General features: G+C 31.0%; 3 protein-coding genes across 7 annotated transcripts; all 3 read left to right on the plus strand.

Annotated features, from left to right (window-relative positions):
* The first annotated feature begins 1,252 nt into the window (after positions 1-1,252).
* LOC139488498 (uncharacterized) lies at positions 1,253-4,533 on the plus strand. The gene is made up of 2 exons (XM_071274181.1): positions 1,253-2,108; positions 2,928-4,533. Exons 1-2 carry the CDS (start codon positions 1,342-1,344, stop codon positions 3,376-3,378), a joined length of 1,218 nt encoding a protein of 405 aa, XP_071130282.1. The 5' UTR covers positions 1,253-1,341; the 3' UTR covers positions 3,379-4,533.
* Positions 4,534-9,425: 4,892 nt separating this feature from the next.
* Positions 9,426-13,502, plus strand: LOC139488500 (cyclic AMP-dependent transcription factor ATF-3-like). Of its 5 annotated transcripts, none has more exons than XR_011656015.1 (5): positions 9,484-9,624; positions 10,297-10,519; positions 10,943-11,050; positions 12,032-12,545; positions 12,679-13,502. XR_011656015.1 is itself a non-coding variant. In XM_071274183.1 (4 exons), the coding sequence occupies exons 2-4, from the start codon at positions 10,307-10,309 to the stop codon at positions 12,221-12,223; spliced, it is 513 nt and encodes a 170-aa protein (XP_071130284.1). In that variant the 5' UTR covers positions 9,426-9,492; positions 10,297-10,306; the 3' UTR covers positions 12,224-13,502. The 5 variants fall into 5 exon arrangements, 3 of the variants coding, with proteins under 3 accessions (XP_071130284.1, XP_071130283.1, XP_071130285.1); XR_011656014.1 differs by having other exon boundaries at positions 9,548-9,889; XM_071274183.1 differs by having other exon boundaries at positions 9,426-9,492; positions 12,032-13,502.
* Positions 13,503-15,132: 1,630 nt separating this feature from the next.
* LOC139488501 (cyclic AMP-dependent transcription factor ATF-3-like) lies at positions 15,133-17,113 on the plus strand. Its single transcript, XM_071274186.1, has 3 exons — positions 15,133-15,332; positions 15,634-15,741; positions 16,173-17,113. The coding sequence occupies exons 1-3, from the start codon at positions 15,147-15,149 to the stop codon at positions 16,326-16,328; spliced, it is 450 nt and encodes a 149-aa protein (XP_071130287.1). The 5' UTR covers positions 15,133-15,146; the 3' UTR covers positions 16,329-17,113.
* The last annotated feature ends 437 nt before the right edge of the window (positions 17,114-17,550 follow it).

The raw sequence follows: 17,550 nt of genomic DNA on the forward strand, positions 1-17,550 counted from the left end.
AATTATGAGAAATTATTGGCGTATATAAATACAAGATTTTGAATTTAAAGAAAGCATTTCTGATGCTTCATATATTTTATAATGTTTTATCATCATGAATCCAGTAAATATTTGTCATCATAATTTCTGGATTGTGTATAACCGAAATAATGTACATTCTTGCATCAAAATTGACAATACTGGTATCCTAATTTAGTTAAAACAATATACAGTATCAATGGTCTATATAAAGTGTTCTTCGTTTCAATTTTTCTAACGAATCGAACCGTTTTCATTGGCTATAAACTTTATTATGTCGTCTGCTTCTCGTAACGTTAGATCAGTATCATTCTTTACACGAACCTAAAGCATCCAGGAAATTACAGCTTTTTTTGTTTTAAACGGAAACGAGTAAATGTATTATGTCCTCCTTTATCTTTATATTTATAAACTAATTGTTCTTTATTCTTAAACACAAGTAGTTTGATGTATGAAACAACTATTTGAGTTACAACGCTAAAAACCAAAGTAAAACTAGAAGTTTGTTTGTTTTTATTTATTTATTGATGCGAAAAACATCTTTTTCAGTATAAAAATATGTTAGCAATGTATACGGTGTAACTTATAAACAGCTTTTCATGAGATCCTTGAGTGTTCAAATATCAATGACTTTTCTGAGGCTAATTCCAAAAAACAATTCAGACTCACCTAAGTTTATTATTTTTTGAAGTATGCAGTTATAATTTGCAAATAGGTTCATGCATTTCAACTAATAAAAAAACCTTTTATAAGGGCAACGGTAGTGTACCGTTGTTTAAAAGTAAAAATTGACTAAGATTGTCAGTTTTCCTATCGAAGGTCGGTTGTTTTTTCAGGACACATCGACGTCCTCCTTCAATAACAATATAGTCGCCACGAAATAACCTTAAAGTGGCACTAAAAACTGGCGTTAAAATACAAACAGTCAATCGATCAAAACACATAAGTCGAATGAGAGGAAACATATCCAGGTCACAAAATAAAAAAACTACAAGAGGAAAACAACGAAACAACAGAAACACTGAGGTGCAACATATATGACTGCGTCATTTGGAATTATTGCGATCACTTGGTGTACGTGTTCGATGTCCGTCGTCGTACGCTTTTTCAAAAAGCTCTTTTTTAACTACTGGAGATCATCATGTAGTGTCAACCTTATCACACTCAACAAAGTATACAAAGTGAATTTTATTTTCTCACTACGATTATTATATTCATAATAGTATTTACCAGGAAAAAGAAAGTTTGGGATGAGATAAAATACACTTATATGAACAGGAAGTTAAAACATTCGACCTGCAACTTCCACATGATAAAAGGAAAATGGCACAATGTCCAGTTGACACCTGTGAAATTTGTGTTCAAGCACCGGGCTCACAGTACTGTAAACAGTGTCGACAGTATTTCTGCTACAGCTGCAAGACTGCGCATCTAAGATTAAAGATTGCACGTAACCATGTATTTGGAAAAAGTTTCGAGATTGATCCAGAAGAAGAGTTAAACTTGTTGAAATGTAGTCATGTTGATAAACATGTGTTTATGTGTTTAGATTGCGATTTTGCGTTGTGTAAGGGCTGTCTAGTCGAAAACCACAATGGCCATAACGTAGACGATGTGAATAAGATGTTTTCATCTTTCCATCACCAAGCATCAACAACAATGAAGGGAATCTTAAGTGATTTCCGGCGTAAAAGCGATAGCATGAAATCATTGACAACATCTTATGAGAAAGAGAGTGAAGCGCTTGAGCGAGCAATTTTGAATCAAGGTGCAAAAATAAAGTCTAGTGTTGACAAAATGGTGAGCGGAACTATTGTTAACGTTATGAAATCTCGTGAAAACGTGAGAAAACATTATCCTAAATGTTTTCAGGATGCAGTTTCAAGTAAATTTAAAACTTGGCTTCAGCAGTTAGCTGAAATTGAACAGAAAGAAGCAACCGAAAAATCTATTCACGAAATTCAAAAACTGCACAACGACATGAAAGCAATGGAACTTCCAAACATGCCTGATGTCCCTACGGTTAAATATTGTGCCCAACCAGTCGACGAAAAAATAATCATGGGTTTACTAGGACGTATCAAATATTTGTAAGTAAAAAGTTATGATATCATAAGAAATAAACATCTCATATATAACTTGTGTTAGAGTGAACTAAATATGTATATAATCAGTCAGAGTAATGTAAGTCGGGGAAGTATCAAGCTATCAAGTGCATGTTTCCATCCTCTTACAATTCATGATTTTACATTTTATCTTCAACTATCTAATATCTATATATATGACAAAATTGTTGGTTTACATTTTGTTGGTAAAATATGACAACAGCGATGCGTGTTTTTCTTATTTGTCAGGTTTTAATAAAACGATATAAGCCATTTGTTCTGTATGTTCGTTACGTTTTAGCTCATCATGTTCTAAAGCCAATATAAGAAGATGTCATCACTTACACATAAAAAAAAATCGACACTACCAAATGATGACTGTTATGTATTTTGTGTATAGGAAAATATGCTAAGTAGATAGAGAAAAACTATAAAAAAAATATGTGTGGTCTTAGAGTTCAACAGTGTGAAGTATATAAAAGTTATTCTTTGTGATATATAAAAAAAAAAGGCGTTCTTTTATTCAAATATTTAAAAGAATGTTCATCAACATTGATATCAAATAAACAAAACTGCATTTCCTTTTTAATATAAGCATATATCTACTATTTTTGGTATATGATTAAAAAAAGGTATTTTTAACATATTCTGTTTACGAATATTCATATATAAAAAGAGAATGTTCTTTTTCATAGACCAAACATATCTATTATAAATGTTAATAGATTTTATGAAATTTACGAAATTACGAAATTACAACAACCGTCAATGAATTTAAGTAAATACATTATTTTTGTGTTTCAGATCCTATTCCAATCCTATCCCAAAATATAAGGAGTTGATATTGTTACCCTGTGCGTCTGGGTATGGTTTCAAGTTCATCGGTGGGAAGGATGATGAAGATATTTACGTGTCCGAAGTTTTGCCCAATGGTTCCGCTGCTAAGGCAGGTCTTAAACAATTGGATAAAATAATCGCAGTGGATGGAAAACAAGTTAATGGCTTGTCTATCCAGGAAGCTGCAGAAATGTTTAAGGATGCGAAAGGCAACAACGGTGTGTCAATAATAATTGAGCCTTTTCACGTAGCAGATAATTCTTCCAATGGTTCTGCTGCTGTGACAGGTCTCCAAAATTTAGATAAAACAATCGTTGAGAATGGAAAACAAGTTGAAAGCTCATCCCGTCATGAAGTTCAAGAAAGTTTTGAGAATGTTGAGGATGTGTCAATAAGAACTGAGCCTTTTGAGCAGTAGATTAGTTGTATAAATGTTTTGTTATAACATTTTTTCCTTGACTGACTGGTCCCATTTATGTATTGGATATTTGTCACTGAAGGTTAAGAAACAAACAATCATTTTGTGTCTTAACAATCTGATCATCTTTGCTAGCCAATGTTTATGATGCAGTATCCTACTCTTCATCTTTGGCAGATAAAGTTAAAATTCGGAACCACGAGGTATTCCTCTTGTAGCATTTCAACTTTCTGCATCCAATAAAAAAAGCCGTGAAAATGTTAAAACAAAATGCATATTATTCACGTAGTGTTTACCTCCAAAACATAGGACCATATTTAGTATCACTTTCAATGTTCTTACTCAATTTGATTAAAGTTCTTGTGGAAGTTCCTCATGCTATTGTTCAAATGTAAACAAATGTTTGAGGTATCTTATTTTACATAGCCAAACTGAAAAGAGTTCAAGTGCTGCCATTGGTAAATAGGTTAATTTGATTTTGTTGGAGTGGTCCGGATTTCTATCAATCACCAGATGGTGCGACGCTGGATACACAATTCTATCTTAACCCATCAATGACAAAGAGTAGGTAGAATGGATCGTAACACTTGGCTTTCGAAAAATTAGATCTAATAAGATTTATGAATTACATCAAAGTCTGCAAATATTGTATGAAAAATATTGCTATAAGTAGTTTCGACATTTGTAAAATAGAAAAGCAAGAAATCTCCAAAACGGCCTTGTAATTTTTTTCTTATTTTCAAACTTATTTAAGTGAATCTAATGGGTATACATTGCTAAATGTATGAAATTAAGAGTATTAAACAAAATTTGTATTTCTGCTAAGTATTTATAAATCGATCCCCCTGAAATAGTAATAGATTCAGTTTTCGTACATTTTTCTAGAAACTTGTCAATTTTTTCACCTTTTTTATGATGTAGTATGTGACGCCACCCCATCGATCATTGAAATTTTTATCGAAGAGTAAAGACAATTGTATCCAAATATCATTTCCATAGAAATGTATGTGGTCGAAGGGTGGTATCACTGTCGTTTGTTTTCAGAAAACTATCATGGCAGAACTCTGCAGCAAAATCAGGATTTAACGAATATCCCTTTATTATGACGTCTTCATGATGTAAGTAATGAAAATATGTTTTTTAATGAAACAATTAGATATTTTTACCTATGTTTTATTCAAGTTTTCACTACAACATCTCAGTGAAAGTTTCCGAATATAAGGGCCAAAATTATGAGTTAGTGAAAAGTAAAATCACAAAAATACTGAACTCAGAGGAAAATCAATTCGGAAAGTCCATAATCACATGGCAAAATCAAATAACAAAACGCATCAAAAACGAATGGACAAGAACTGTCATATTCCTGACTTGGTACAGGCATTTTCAAATGTAGAAAATGGTGGATTGAACCTGGCTTTATAGCTAGCTAAACCTCTCACTTGTATGACATTCGCATCAAATTCCATTATATAGTCACCGATGCGTGAACAAAACAAACAGACATAATAGGTAAAAATGTCAAAAATAGGGGTACAGCAGTCAGTGGCGGATCCAGGGGGTGGTCCCACGGCGCACCGGACCACCCCCATGACGAACCTCAAATTTTTTTAAAGTGTCTATTTTTTCAATAACTAGCTAATTAACAAATTAATACTTAAGATTAATCCTTTCGTCGCACTAATTGGTTATGGATTACCTGGATACCTAGAGATGTCACAATGATAGAATACGGATCAATGCGTTTCACCTGTATACATCTAATTAAATTGTCAAAACAGCTCGTCAATATGAAGAAGTTGACTTCTTATTTTGAAAGGTACAGAAAAATACAAATTATTTTTTTTTATTTTTAAGTGAAATTTCTATATATAATTGCATTGTCCAACTAACGGAGTCTCGGTTTTAAATTTCATTTATGTACATTTTGAAAAAAAAAAAACATTATGAATGAATTAAATTTGTTTATCTATCTCTGTGAGCCCCACCCCTTTCCCCCAAAATCAACAGCAATTCAAGCACTGAAGTTGGTACCGGCATTTGTACAAAGCGCAACATTTGATGAAATTAAACATTTTGTAGACTTTAACCATACTGATTTGCCGAGTCCATCTGCAATGCCGTCCGAACTGCGTTTGTGGCAAAAGACTTGCGAGTCAATGCTTTCAAAACCAGAAACTGTAGCCGGTGCTCTAAAAGTATGTTCCAAAACAGACTTTCCAAATATTTCTGTTATCTTAAAAATCATAGCTACCATGGGGGTGACGAGTTGCGAATGTGAGCGATCCAATAGTGAGTTATCACTTTTAAAAACCTACATGAGAACAACTATGGGACAATCGCGTTTAAACGGACTTGCGTTGATGCATGTGCACTACAGTTTGGAACTAAACATAAAACAAATTATAGATAACTTTGCAAGGAAACACCCGCGACGCATGATGTTGAATGACCTGATAAACGACTCTTTGTTAAATTAGTAAATTTTGAACAATTTTACGTAGAACTATTTTTACCGATTCGGAACATTTTAGCTAAACTTTTTTTACAGCTTGCCTAATTCAGATGACAGTTGCATGTATGTTGTGCTATTTTAGATTGCAATATATTGTCTATATATATAAGCGTCTTAAATAAAAATCAGTTTTACATGTCTTTAAATTCCTTTACCTAGGAATATGTGCATTGTATGGTGTTATCCAAATTCATGATCTTCCATAATGTCGAACATACCATTCAATATTTATTTGGGACCATCCCCAATTATTTTTCTGGATCCGCCACTGGCAGTCAACATTGTGTTATCATCTTAATCACTATAAAAACAACAAATGTAACGAAGAAGCACAAAAAGGCATACATCAAATTAACATCCTCATTTTGATTATATTATACGATTATATTTGTCTATGTAAAATGCACCCATCAAGGAAGGAGGGTATGGGTACTGGTGTAAAATTGCGCGTTTGAAATTCGCACAGGTAGACATGAAATAATTTTGTCGTTCAAAGTATGACGGGATGCATAAATACAGTCACGCAAAATAGATATAACAAACACTGACTTAGCAGTTAAAGTAATAATAATAAATATAAAATAATAGTGTGGTTCAAAGTATGACGTGATACATAAGTACAGAGTCACGTAAAATGTATATCACAAAAAAAGTTGGTTAACAGTAAAAGTAATATTAATGAATAAAATAATTTTGTCATTCAAAGTATGACAAGATACATAGGTACAGATTCACATCATAAAATAATTTTGTCATTCAAAGTATGACAAGATACATAGGTACAGAGTCACATCATAAAATAATTTTGTCGTTCAAAGTATGATGGGATGCATAAGCACAGAGTTACGTCAAAAGGATATCTCAAAAAAACCAACTCCTTTGGTGTTTTATTTAGCTGATATGAATCTTTTTTATAAATTTGATGCAACTGTCGTACAAGTGAGAGGTTTAGCGCTATAAAACCATTTTCTACATTTTAAAATGCCTGTACTTAGTCAGGAATATGACAGTTGTTTTCCATTCTTTTGATGTGTTTTGTCATTTGAATTTGCCATTTGATTTGTCACTTTTCGTTTTGAGTTCTCCTCGGAGTTCAGTATTTTTGTGATTTTACTTTTGTCATTTATCAACGTCCGTCATTTTTCTGTCATCTTTTACAAAAGTTTCCTATGAATTTATGTGGGAAAATGCAACCAAACAAAATGATCATCGGATTATCTGATTTAATTTAAAATTTGTGGTGTCAAAAAAATAGTCACCAACAAGTTTGAATATACAAAAAAATCAAAGTGCAACATATGGCTTTTAAATGTTGACAACCGTTGTAGATAGAACATTTAACATAATATGAATGTTCAAAGTATCAATCCTACGTCCTACTTGGTTGACAAACCTATCTAACGATTCCTTATCTAATTGACCTTAAATGACAATTAAACCAATATAGCCTTTCTTGTTTTATCATGAAAAATTAAAGATTGAATGAAATTTGTGTTTATTGCTGTGTTTATCGTGAATAAAAACTATCAAAAGTCTATTTTCCGAAAACATTGAACTGATTAAAAGCTTATTTTACTTCTTTACGTTGCTCTTACTTGCCCAAGTACCAGGATGTTCATAAACAGAGTAAGTAACCTTTCGACAAGATGTGAACTTCGGAGTCAAAATAAAATTAAGAATTGAAATAGGGAATATATCAAAGAGACAACATTCCGACCAAAATACAGAAAACAGCCTATGGCCACCAATGTGTCCTCAACACAGTGAGATATCCTGCAACTGGAGTCCATTGTCGATCAATTCCTTAGTTGTACCCCTTACATCACTATTACCTTTTTTTTTCTTATACCCTGAAAACTGCAAAAGAAAGAAAAAAAACTGTTCCCCTAACTTGATCACAAAGACAAGATTCTGAGAACACACATATATCAATTCTTCACAAATAATAATGTTGCATTTTATCAGTGTAATGTAAAAATACAAGGTAAGTAATATAGTTTATGTGGAGCTTCTAGTTAAGTTCTGTGAAAAATGTTAGACTTTATAGCTTATATGAAAATCTTAAGGAGAGACATTTTAATACATTCCTTTTTTAGTGTATTTATCATTTTATTTAACAAATTTTCAGTTTCAGTATAAAATTCTTAAAAGGTAAGTTTGTAAAGATAGAAGAAAATTGTTTTATGCACTATATTCTTGCGGCAAAATTGTATTTTCCTTATTTGGAGTTGTACATTGACAGTAAAAAAAGTATACGGAATAAAATTATAAATATTAGCTGGTTTCTGTGTTTTACGATCCAAATGCATACATTAAAACATCAGTTTCATAGATGAAGAGTATCTATCTGATGTTGAAAAGTTGTCCAGATTATTCTTTAATTAAAGAATCCCAATGCATTATGAAGTTAAACATACTTAATATTTCTACTGTCATCTTCTTCTTCGAGTGTACTAGCTTAGAATACTCGAAAAATGTTTGTTCACAACTTTGTCTGCTGGTTAAAATAGAAGACACTGCTATAAATTACTGTCTCAAAGTGACTCATTTCTAGTCTTGATTGGTTTTTGATGCTACACGTCCAATTCCAATATTATATTGGATTTAACATTACAAGAACAAATATGTGAAAAACAACTGACTAGTTTACCTTTCCGTTAATATTTGTACATCACCCTTTTATACTATTAACTTTTTCCTATCAATTTTTGATAAAACTTGTAGTATGTTCACGTTAATTAATACAGATAATTAAGAAGTTATGGTATCAGTGCCAGGATACCTCTCCATCAAAGTCAAAATGTATGAAAAGTAAACAATCATAGGTCAAAGGACAGCCTTAAACAGGAAGCCTTCGCTCATACTGTCAAAGCTTTTAAATGGCTGATAACACATGCTGTATTGTTAAGAAAAAAACAAATGCTGCCCTCAATTCACACGCGGAATGGATGTAAAAAAAATACAACAATATACAAAAATGAAGGATGCCCTTTCAGCAAGTACTTTTAGTAATACCAACACTTAAATTAACACAAAGATAGAAAAAGAATAAGTGCATGCTTGTCTACACATGAAGTGTGACTAATCTTAATAAACAATGAGTGTATTTATTGTCATACGAGATTTGAGGTCAGTTATTTTTGAAAATATGAATTCCCTTTTCCTATAAATAACTAACTTAATTAGAATAACTGAAAATAACGACCAGGCTATTACAACACTGGTATAACTTCAGTTCATAAATGATAAAGAATGACGGTATTGAGTACCTATGAATTTAGCACACTCAACAATTAAAACATCTAATTAAATTCAAATTCAAATATTTGCCAAAAGAAAATTGAAATTTTGGTTGAGGAAAAAATGTATCAATCTTATGACATATATCTATATCTAAATATGGGTATAATATGTAAAAGTTAAAGGTTTAAATATAAATGCGTTTGAAACTCTGAATTATTGATCAATTTAAACAGTATCGTCGTCTTCCTGGAACCTAAATGTTCCTTATGGTTATAAATAACAAATGGAAATCACCTAGATATATAAATAGATTAACTATACTAGGTTGCACATCTACTCCTGACCAGGTAATTAATACGGTAAGATATATTTTTACCTACTATCTATTTCACTACCGTATTTATTTTTCCACGAAGCGTGCGTTAAATTAAATCTGTCGAGCTTTTTGTCGTGAAGGAAGGATTTTTCAAAACTATACGAACCACTGCAAGGTATGTCGTCGTCTCTGGGGACGTCGTTTTCAATTTTGTAATATTTTATAGTTTTTACATCAGGCAACACTTTCAATCGAATTTTGTTCTTCGAACTGTACAGAACTTTATTTGGAACATAGTAGGACTAGCTAATGACAAATACATGTGCTTTATTTCAAATTGTCATGCCTACACATCTATTTCGTCTTAGTCATTAAAAACCACGTGTTTCACTTTGTTTAATCATTTTTGAAACAGTCGTCATTGAAGGAGAACGAATAAAGTTAGTATTATAATTCTTGTTTTTAAACTTAAATATTTTAAGTTTTGTTTTTAATTTAATATTACTTATCTTCCTGTTTTATTTTTTTTATTCCTATTTTTATTATTAATGTAATAAATTATGAATTTTCATTATATTTATTCATTATACATGTTATAATTATCATAATTATGTTTGTTTATATCTGGATTTATAATAGCAACAAATTAAAAGATTAAAACCGATGTTATACCAATTTGCCTTATCTTAGATCATAGCCCAAATATTTGTTCTGAATTGTTTAATTATAAACTTCCTTTTCCGGGAAGGTTCATAATATGCAAATAACTATAATCAGCAGATGAAATAATCACAATTATAATTTTTTATCATTAACAGCTGATGATATTTTTTGTTATTAATTTCAGATCTTCAAATATGAAAATGGAAAGTGAAACAACGTCATTTCGTTTACCTTCTGATGCTTTTACCTTTGGCACAGATCTTTATAGTTTATCTTTGGAAGCTGTGGAGAAAGAATCCCTGCTACCTTTATTAAAGGATGAACTACGCTGTAAAATACAGAACAAACGACTTTCTCAAGGAATGGAAGAACTGAAAATAGATTTTAAAATGAAGCCGCCAGCACCTGTAAGTCGAAAAGATATATCAAAAACTTCGTTGTTATCTTGATATCCCTACATGGTTTCGTATACATGTAAGGATAGGTGTTTAGAAACTAGTACAATTTTTATAAACAGTTTGAACTCGAAACATCTACATTTATATAAATAACTAAGCAACAAATATCTAGAATATATCAAAAAATGTAGAATAATAAGACAATTTCTTTTAAATTGATTTGAACTGCTTATCCCATACCTTTCGTAAGATTTCAAACATTTTTACAATAATTGCGTCATTTCCTTTTTATGTTCATATTTCTATTCAAAGTGTCTTTTATACATACGAAAAATCATATATTTTATTAAACAAATGAAAACAACAAATTTTTTTTTCAAATTTGTTTGGAAATAATATATGTTAACAATTGTAATGCATTTGATATTACAGCTGACAGCTGAAGAAATACAAAAACAAGAGAACAGAAAACTTCTTAACAGGGAATCAGCCAAGAAATGTCGAAGGAAGAAAAAGACAGTTTATCAAAACGTACAGCAGGTAATGTGCCTATCCATATAAAAGTGTTCTGATAGACTTACAAGTAAAACAAAGACATATTTTATTGCCTTAAGGATGTCCGCTACTCTGTTCAAAAATAACAAGCTTATTAAAAGACTGTTATAAATTGATAGTATATAAATAAAGAAACTAAAAAAGCAGAAAAAAATGGAGGGTCTGTGAGCTTGTTTTCAAAATATAAATCATTGAAAATTTGGCGGGAAATAATTCTCTCTAGATTTTCTTTGACTTAACATTGGCAACTTTTTTGTTTAAAAAATTATGAAAAAATAACAAGGATTTCATAAGATTTGGGAATATGCCTTTTTAAACAATATGTTATAAAAATAAGAAAAGAAAAGTAGGCTAGTGGGCAATTTTTTAAAATGTTAATATACAGATGAAACCAGAGGATTCCGAAAATCTGACAAAAATTCAAAAAATAAAGGAGCAAACATCCTTAACTATTACTGAAATTAATAAACATAACGCTCAATAACAATAGCATAACAGCAAACACAAAGGAAGGGTGTAACAAGGTTAAGCTTTTGAAATTACATTATGGCAATGACTTGTCTTAGGGTTGTTTTGAATGGCGTGCAAAAGAGTGCCGGAACTAACACAAGATATTGTATCGTAATTGAATTACTTGAAACACAGATCAATAAACAAGTCAGTGAATTTCTAATCGCCGTGATAACGCATTTTTTGTGTCAGATTATTTTTAGATAAATATGAACGATACTACTCAACGTTATATTGGATGAGTTCAAAATTCTAAAAGAAATTGAAACCATGTCGGGATGGGTACCTAAAAATATTCCATAACAATTACATCGGGTATATAGTGTACTGAAGCTTGCTTATGTTATGATTTTTTTAATGAGTACAATAATCAAATAACACAGATAGACGACAAAAGATTTGTTGATAAAAAAAGTTACAGGAACATTAAAATCATATCTATTTTTATTTTTTCAGGAATTGAAATCATTGATAGATGAAAATAGACATTTAAAAGAACGAATTTGTTGCATTGAAACAGAAAAGGAGTTTTTCTTGTCAAACATTCTAAGACATCCAGTGATATCTGAAGTGTTATCAGACTTTTCTAAATCATTTGACAACAATTTGACTGAAATCAAAAATGAGATTATTTATGTACAGAACTGATAAAGTGGATATTCAAGAGTTGAACCCTAAGGGCTTTCATGGAGGAATATTCATATTTTCAGACAAATAATTCAGGGGAAAATCATGAAATGTGATTACTATTTGTGTTTTGTATTTATTTATCGCATTCGTGAAATAATTGAATGATCTATGCAGCTTATTGTTATTATTTTTAACACTGAAAATCTATAGAAATCAAACATTTTCCAAAGTGTGTAGATGTTTTCTTTTTCATGCACTATTCCAAAGACATCTGCTTTAATATTAGTTCAAATAAAAACTGCTGAAAAATTGATTAGTACAAGCCAATTACAAGATGTAGGCGCTTTAACTGAAAGATTGATATGAGCGCACTTTGGATCATGTTTTTTATGGAAGATCTCTGAATATAGTTTTGTGTGTTTTTTCATAAATATGGTTGTTTTAAACAGAATGATGTCAATTACAAGATGTAGGCGCTTTAACTGAAAGATTGATCTGACCGAACTTTGGATCATGTTTTTTTATGGAAGATCTCTGAATATAGTTTTGTATATGTTTTACATAAATATGGTTGTTTTAAACAGAGTGATGTCAATCAAATTATGAATTTGTTCTGTTTTGAATAGCATATTCTTTTATGATATGTTTAGTAAAAGTTTGTTAAGATTTACTATTGGTTATAAGATGAAGCATATTATTGTTTGAATACATTAAAATGTAATGCAATAGTCAGAATATTTATTCATTATGTATTATGTGTATATCATTAATTTTGATAATCAGGACATCAATATATCCGTTAAATGTAAATATAGTGTCAACACTTATTGCTTTATCAATAAGTGATCTATTTTTAGCATAAAAAATCCAATATCTAATTATATCATTTGTCTATTGTATTTTTTACAACCGAATATGCCATAGTATGGTTTATTAAATCTTTCAATTTTATCAAAGACTTTATCGCTGTTTAAAAATGTGTCACTATTTTGTTAACGCTAGAATAAATTTTACATTCCACATGTTCCAATCAATTACTCATTGATAATCAGTACTCAATACTGTAGTTACTCAGACAATGGTATTATTCATCATTAGGTAAGCCTACGAAATTATATATTTCATACTTTTATCAGTAATGCAAAAATAACTGACAGGTAAGCGAAGCTTTATTATGAATGTCCGAAATAATTTGTAAATGTTATTAGCACAGCTTAATTATAGATGGTCATAGATATCCGAAATGATTTGTAAATGTTATGTTCTGTGTTAAATAAAATTAAAAGTTAAAAACAAATTTATTTCATTATTTATTATAATCACAACTATATAAACTCAACATTGTGTGTGATCAAATTGAACGTTTGCATTCTTTCTTTAAATATTTTTTTTGTGGGTTGACGGAGGAAATATAATGGATAGATGTTGACGCAACGAATTTTAAGGTTTACACTGTTAAAAATAGTTTCGATAACTTCTATTTTAAATAAGTAGTAAGGCAGGAATCCGCTATTGTATTTGGATTAAATATGGGATAGTGTTGAATGTGTATGATATGTACGCAATGAACACTGTAACATTCAGTCTATACTTTAAACTTATATATAAATGATTCTTAATTTAAATGCTATGTATAAAAAATAACCTATTATTACATGACCAATGGATAACAAATAGCAATTGTAATGTTACAATGTTGTCGGTTTCAAGAAATTTGAATTACACAAAGGTTTGAAAATGTAGGCGAAAGATTTCAAAATTGATGTCCAAACTTACTAGTTGAAAATAAACTGACAATGCCGAGTAAAACGAAAACGACAAACAAAAGTTCACGAAACACATCAAAGAAAACTAAACACTACGACCCACAAATGCCACTATAAGAGGGGCGAACGATACAAGTGGGACATTCAATTTCATAAATCGAAAATAAACTGACAACGCAATGGTTAAAACAAATAAAACAGACAAAGAATTGTACACAAACGAAAACATACAAAAATAAACACCCCGCAACACGAACCCCGACAAAAAATTAGGTGATCTCTGGTGCTCCGGAAGGGAAAGCAGATCCTGCTCCACATGTGACACCCGTCGTGTTACTCATGTTGATATAAACCATGTCATAAGTCTTATTCGGTAGGTCACACTAAACATTTTGGTTGGGGGTAAGAATAATGGGGATGGGAATAGGAGGTTCTAAAATAAGTACAAACCCGACGCTAAGGCATATTCAATAGGTAACATTAACAATCAAGGAATAGAGGACAGAATTGCCCTTTCGACAATTGAAACATTTCTGTTTTCATCTGTAAAACAAATATATCAATACTGTCTACCAACTCGTGATGGCGTCAGTAATATTAGAAAGCTATTAAACAAATAGTTGTTAAATCTTGAAAGATTTACGGATGATCTTAGTTTGCCGTTCCAGAATACTTGTGTCACAGATATGTACCATTTGTCGTTGTCAGAACCCTGTGTCCATTACATTCATTTGCTGATAACATCAGAGAATGCGACTTAAAAGGACAACCAATTGTTACTCGGTGGGAGGGATTTTTTTATGCTTACATGCTTATTTCATTCTCCTTATTGGTAAAGTGCACGTGTTTTAAAGCTCTTAACAGACCATGATATTCATTTTCGCAATCATACTCCCCCCTCAAGAATTTTCGCTCACTGCCAAATGGAGTTTCACGTTTATGATCGATATGAAGGGCTCTACTGGAACTGGCTGTCATTCCACTGCTCCTGTGTTCACCCTGGCCCTTGATTCTATTTGTGCTCTTAAATCTTTGGGTTTTCGTTGTCATAATTATAAATTGTTTGTCTTATTTATTATTGTTGTCATGATTTTTATAGTCCTATGGTGTTTGCTTAATGTTTACCCTTTCAAATAACCATAGAATGTTTCATTTCAGTTGCAAAATACATAAAAATGGATTCATCATCATTAAATTCTACATCTGATGACGAAAGTGTAAATCAAGATAATTGTAAATCAACAAGGAAACCCATGCTTCCTTTTATAAAAGCTGAACTCAGATGTAAAATTCAAAGAAAACATTTATCTCAAGGTCTTCAGCAACTTCGGGCAGATTTTACAGAAAAACGGCCAAGCATAGTAAGTATGGAAATATGTTAAAAAACAAAAAAAAAAATGTTTATACATTTTTAAAAAAATATTGACAATCAGATTCAAATAAATCGCTTAGAATAACTGCATTTTGTTATCAAACAAAATAAATGTCCTCCGTGGAAAATGAAATTAAACGTTTTCTCAATATCAGGTCTAGTCAACCTTATTTTATTTTTTAAATGGGAAATACAAATGTCTACATTTTGATTCAAGCTATTTGCCTTAACACAAGTTGAACTACTTATAAAAAAAGTATCCTATCTTTAATGGTCTCTTTATTTTACAGCTAACAAAAGAAGAGCATGAAAAACAAATTGTAAGAAAAGAAAGAAACAAACTAGCAGCAAGAAAATGTCGACAAAGAAAGAGACAGATAACAAGTCTTCTACAAGAGGTAAAACAAATATATAATTGGGAATATGAAAAATTGAAATGTTCAAGAGCAACAGAAACATAAGTGAATTTGATGCACGGTTACACGGAAAAGGTCTCCATATGTTGGAAACATAAAAGGTAGAACATTACAGTTACGCTCAAATGAGAAATTAGAAAAACATATTTATATAACAATTTCTGCTTTTTACTAAAACATCCGTTTCAGGCGTAGACATTTTTCAGAACTTTAAAATAACAAGAACTGACAAGTTTAGCTTCGTTTCGCAGTGCAAAGGCAGTCAACCGTCTCGTAGAGGTGATTACGCCTAGCTGATTCAGTTGAAATATTAAATATTTTCTCAAAAGATTTTATTCACTCGAAAATTGAAAAAAAATAGATGAGTATTTTTTCCTCAAATCAATCATCAATTTTTTTTTATTTTGTTACAGGAGATACGGGAATTGACAGACGAAAATAAACAACTAAAGGAAAGAATAAGATGTCTTGAACTAAACAGGGAACAATTTGTATGGAGTGTGTTAAACAATCAAGTGACAATGAAAATGTTTGGAGAGATATATCGAGCAATGATGAAAGTTTCGTAAAATGTGTTATAACCAAAGATTGAGAGTTGAATGGATGAACAAGATATATCGCGATGAGCATTTAACTCATAAGCTGTTGCAGATGACACATTGCAAAGCACGGTTGATTTTTGTAAAATTTATATTATTGAAAAATTGAATGATAGGTTATGAAATGTTTTACCGTCCTAATGGTACCGCTTCTATTTTATTTTTACATTAAGAATATTATTTTAGTTCGTGTAAACATATATGAAGAAAGCGTTATGAAGACATTACAAATCACGGAAATCCAGATATGAACAGATGCATTTAGGTGTAAAAACAGTTGGAATTGCATAAACTGAGCAACGAGTGAGAATATCCCTTAGTATGAGTGCAATGTGTGTGCATTTCTAAACTAGTGTTTCATGAAAATCATATCAAAATTATAACAGATTGATGAAAAATCTCTATTAAATTTCAATATCGGATTAATCGACTTTTTCCTTTAACTATATGTATCAATTTTAGTTGGCATGTACTAAAAGGTTTAGAGGAGTGGAGTATTGGAGTGAAGTGGTGGAGTGGAGCCATGAAGTGAAAACATTGGACTTAGGAAATGGAGTGGAGTGGAGTAAAGGATTTTGGTTAAATACTTGATGGATCCACAAATCAATCACTCTTCATACCAAATGAAATTGTTAACGAATTCAAATGAAAATAATTTATATTTTATTTTATTTTTTCTTCTTCAAATTGCAGCACACAGTGATTTTATATTAATTCATTTGTTATATTTGATTATTCACCAAAGTTGGACAATGTGTTGGGTAGCATTTTATGACAGCTCAGTTATCTATCTAATAATGTGTTTTACTGATCTGAATTGTACTATATTTCTAATAAGCGGAAAAAAGAAAAGCAAAGGCTCATTAGCCTATGCTACTATTTCGTTTTCGTTTAGTTCTTTAAATTCGCTTTGCATGTAAAAGAAGATACACCAGAATGTTGTTAAGGTTTATGACCCCTTTTGTAGCCATTTGAATTACGACATTTTCAAACTACAATTGCATCAAAACAGTAAAGATAATTAACAATAGAGATGGTTCATTGGGTATGTATACCAAGGGGATATTATTTATTATTATACCTCAGGTGTCATTTTCTATATGAAATAAGTACACACTATTTTCAGTATTTTGCATCCGAGCTCATCCATAAGCATAAATGTTAGGCCCGTTGTTTCTACCGCGTTTGGGGG

This window comes from Mytilus edulis, chromosome 9 (genome assembly GCF_963676685.1).
Source record: "Mytilus edulis chromosome 9, xbMytEdul2.2, whole genome shotgun sequence".
In the NCBI taxonomy this organism is placed as follows: Eukaryota; Metazoa; Mollusca; class Bivalvia; order Mytilida; family Mytilidae; genus Mytilus; species Mytilus edulis.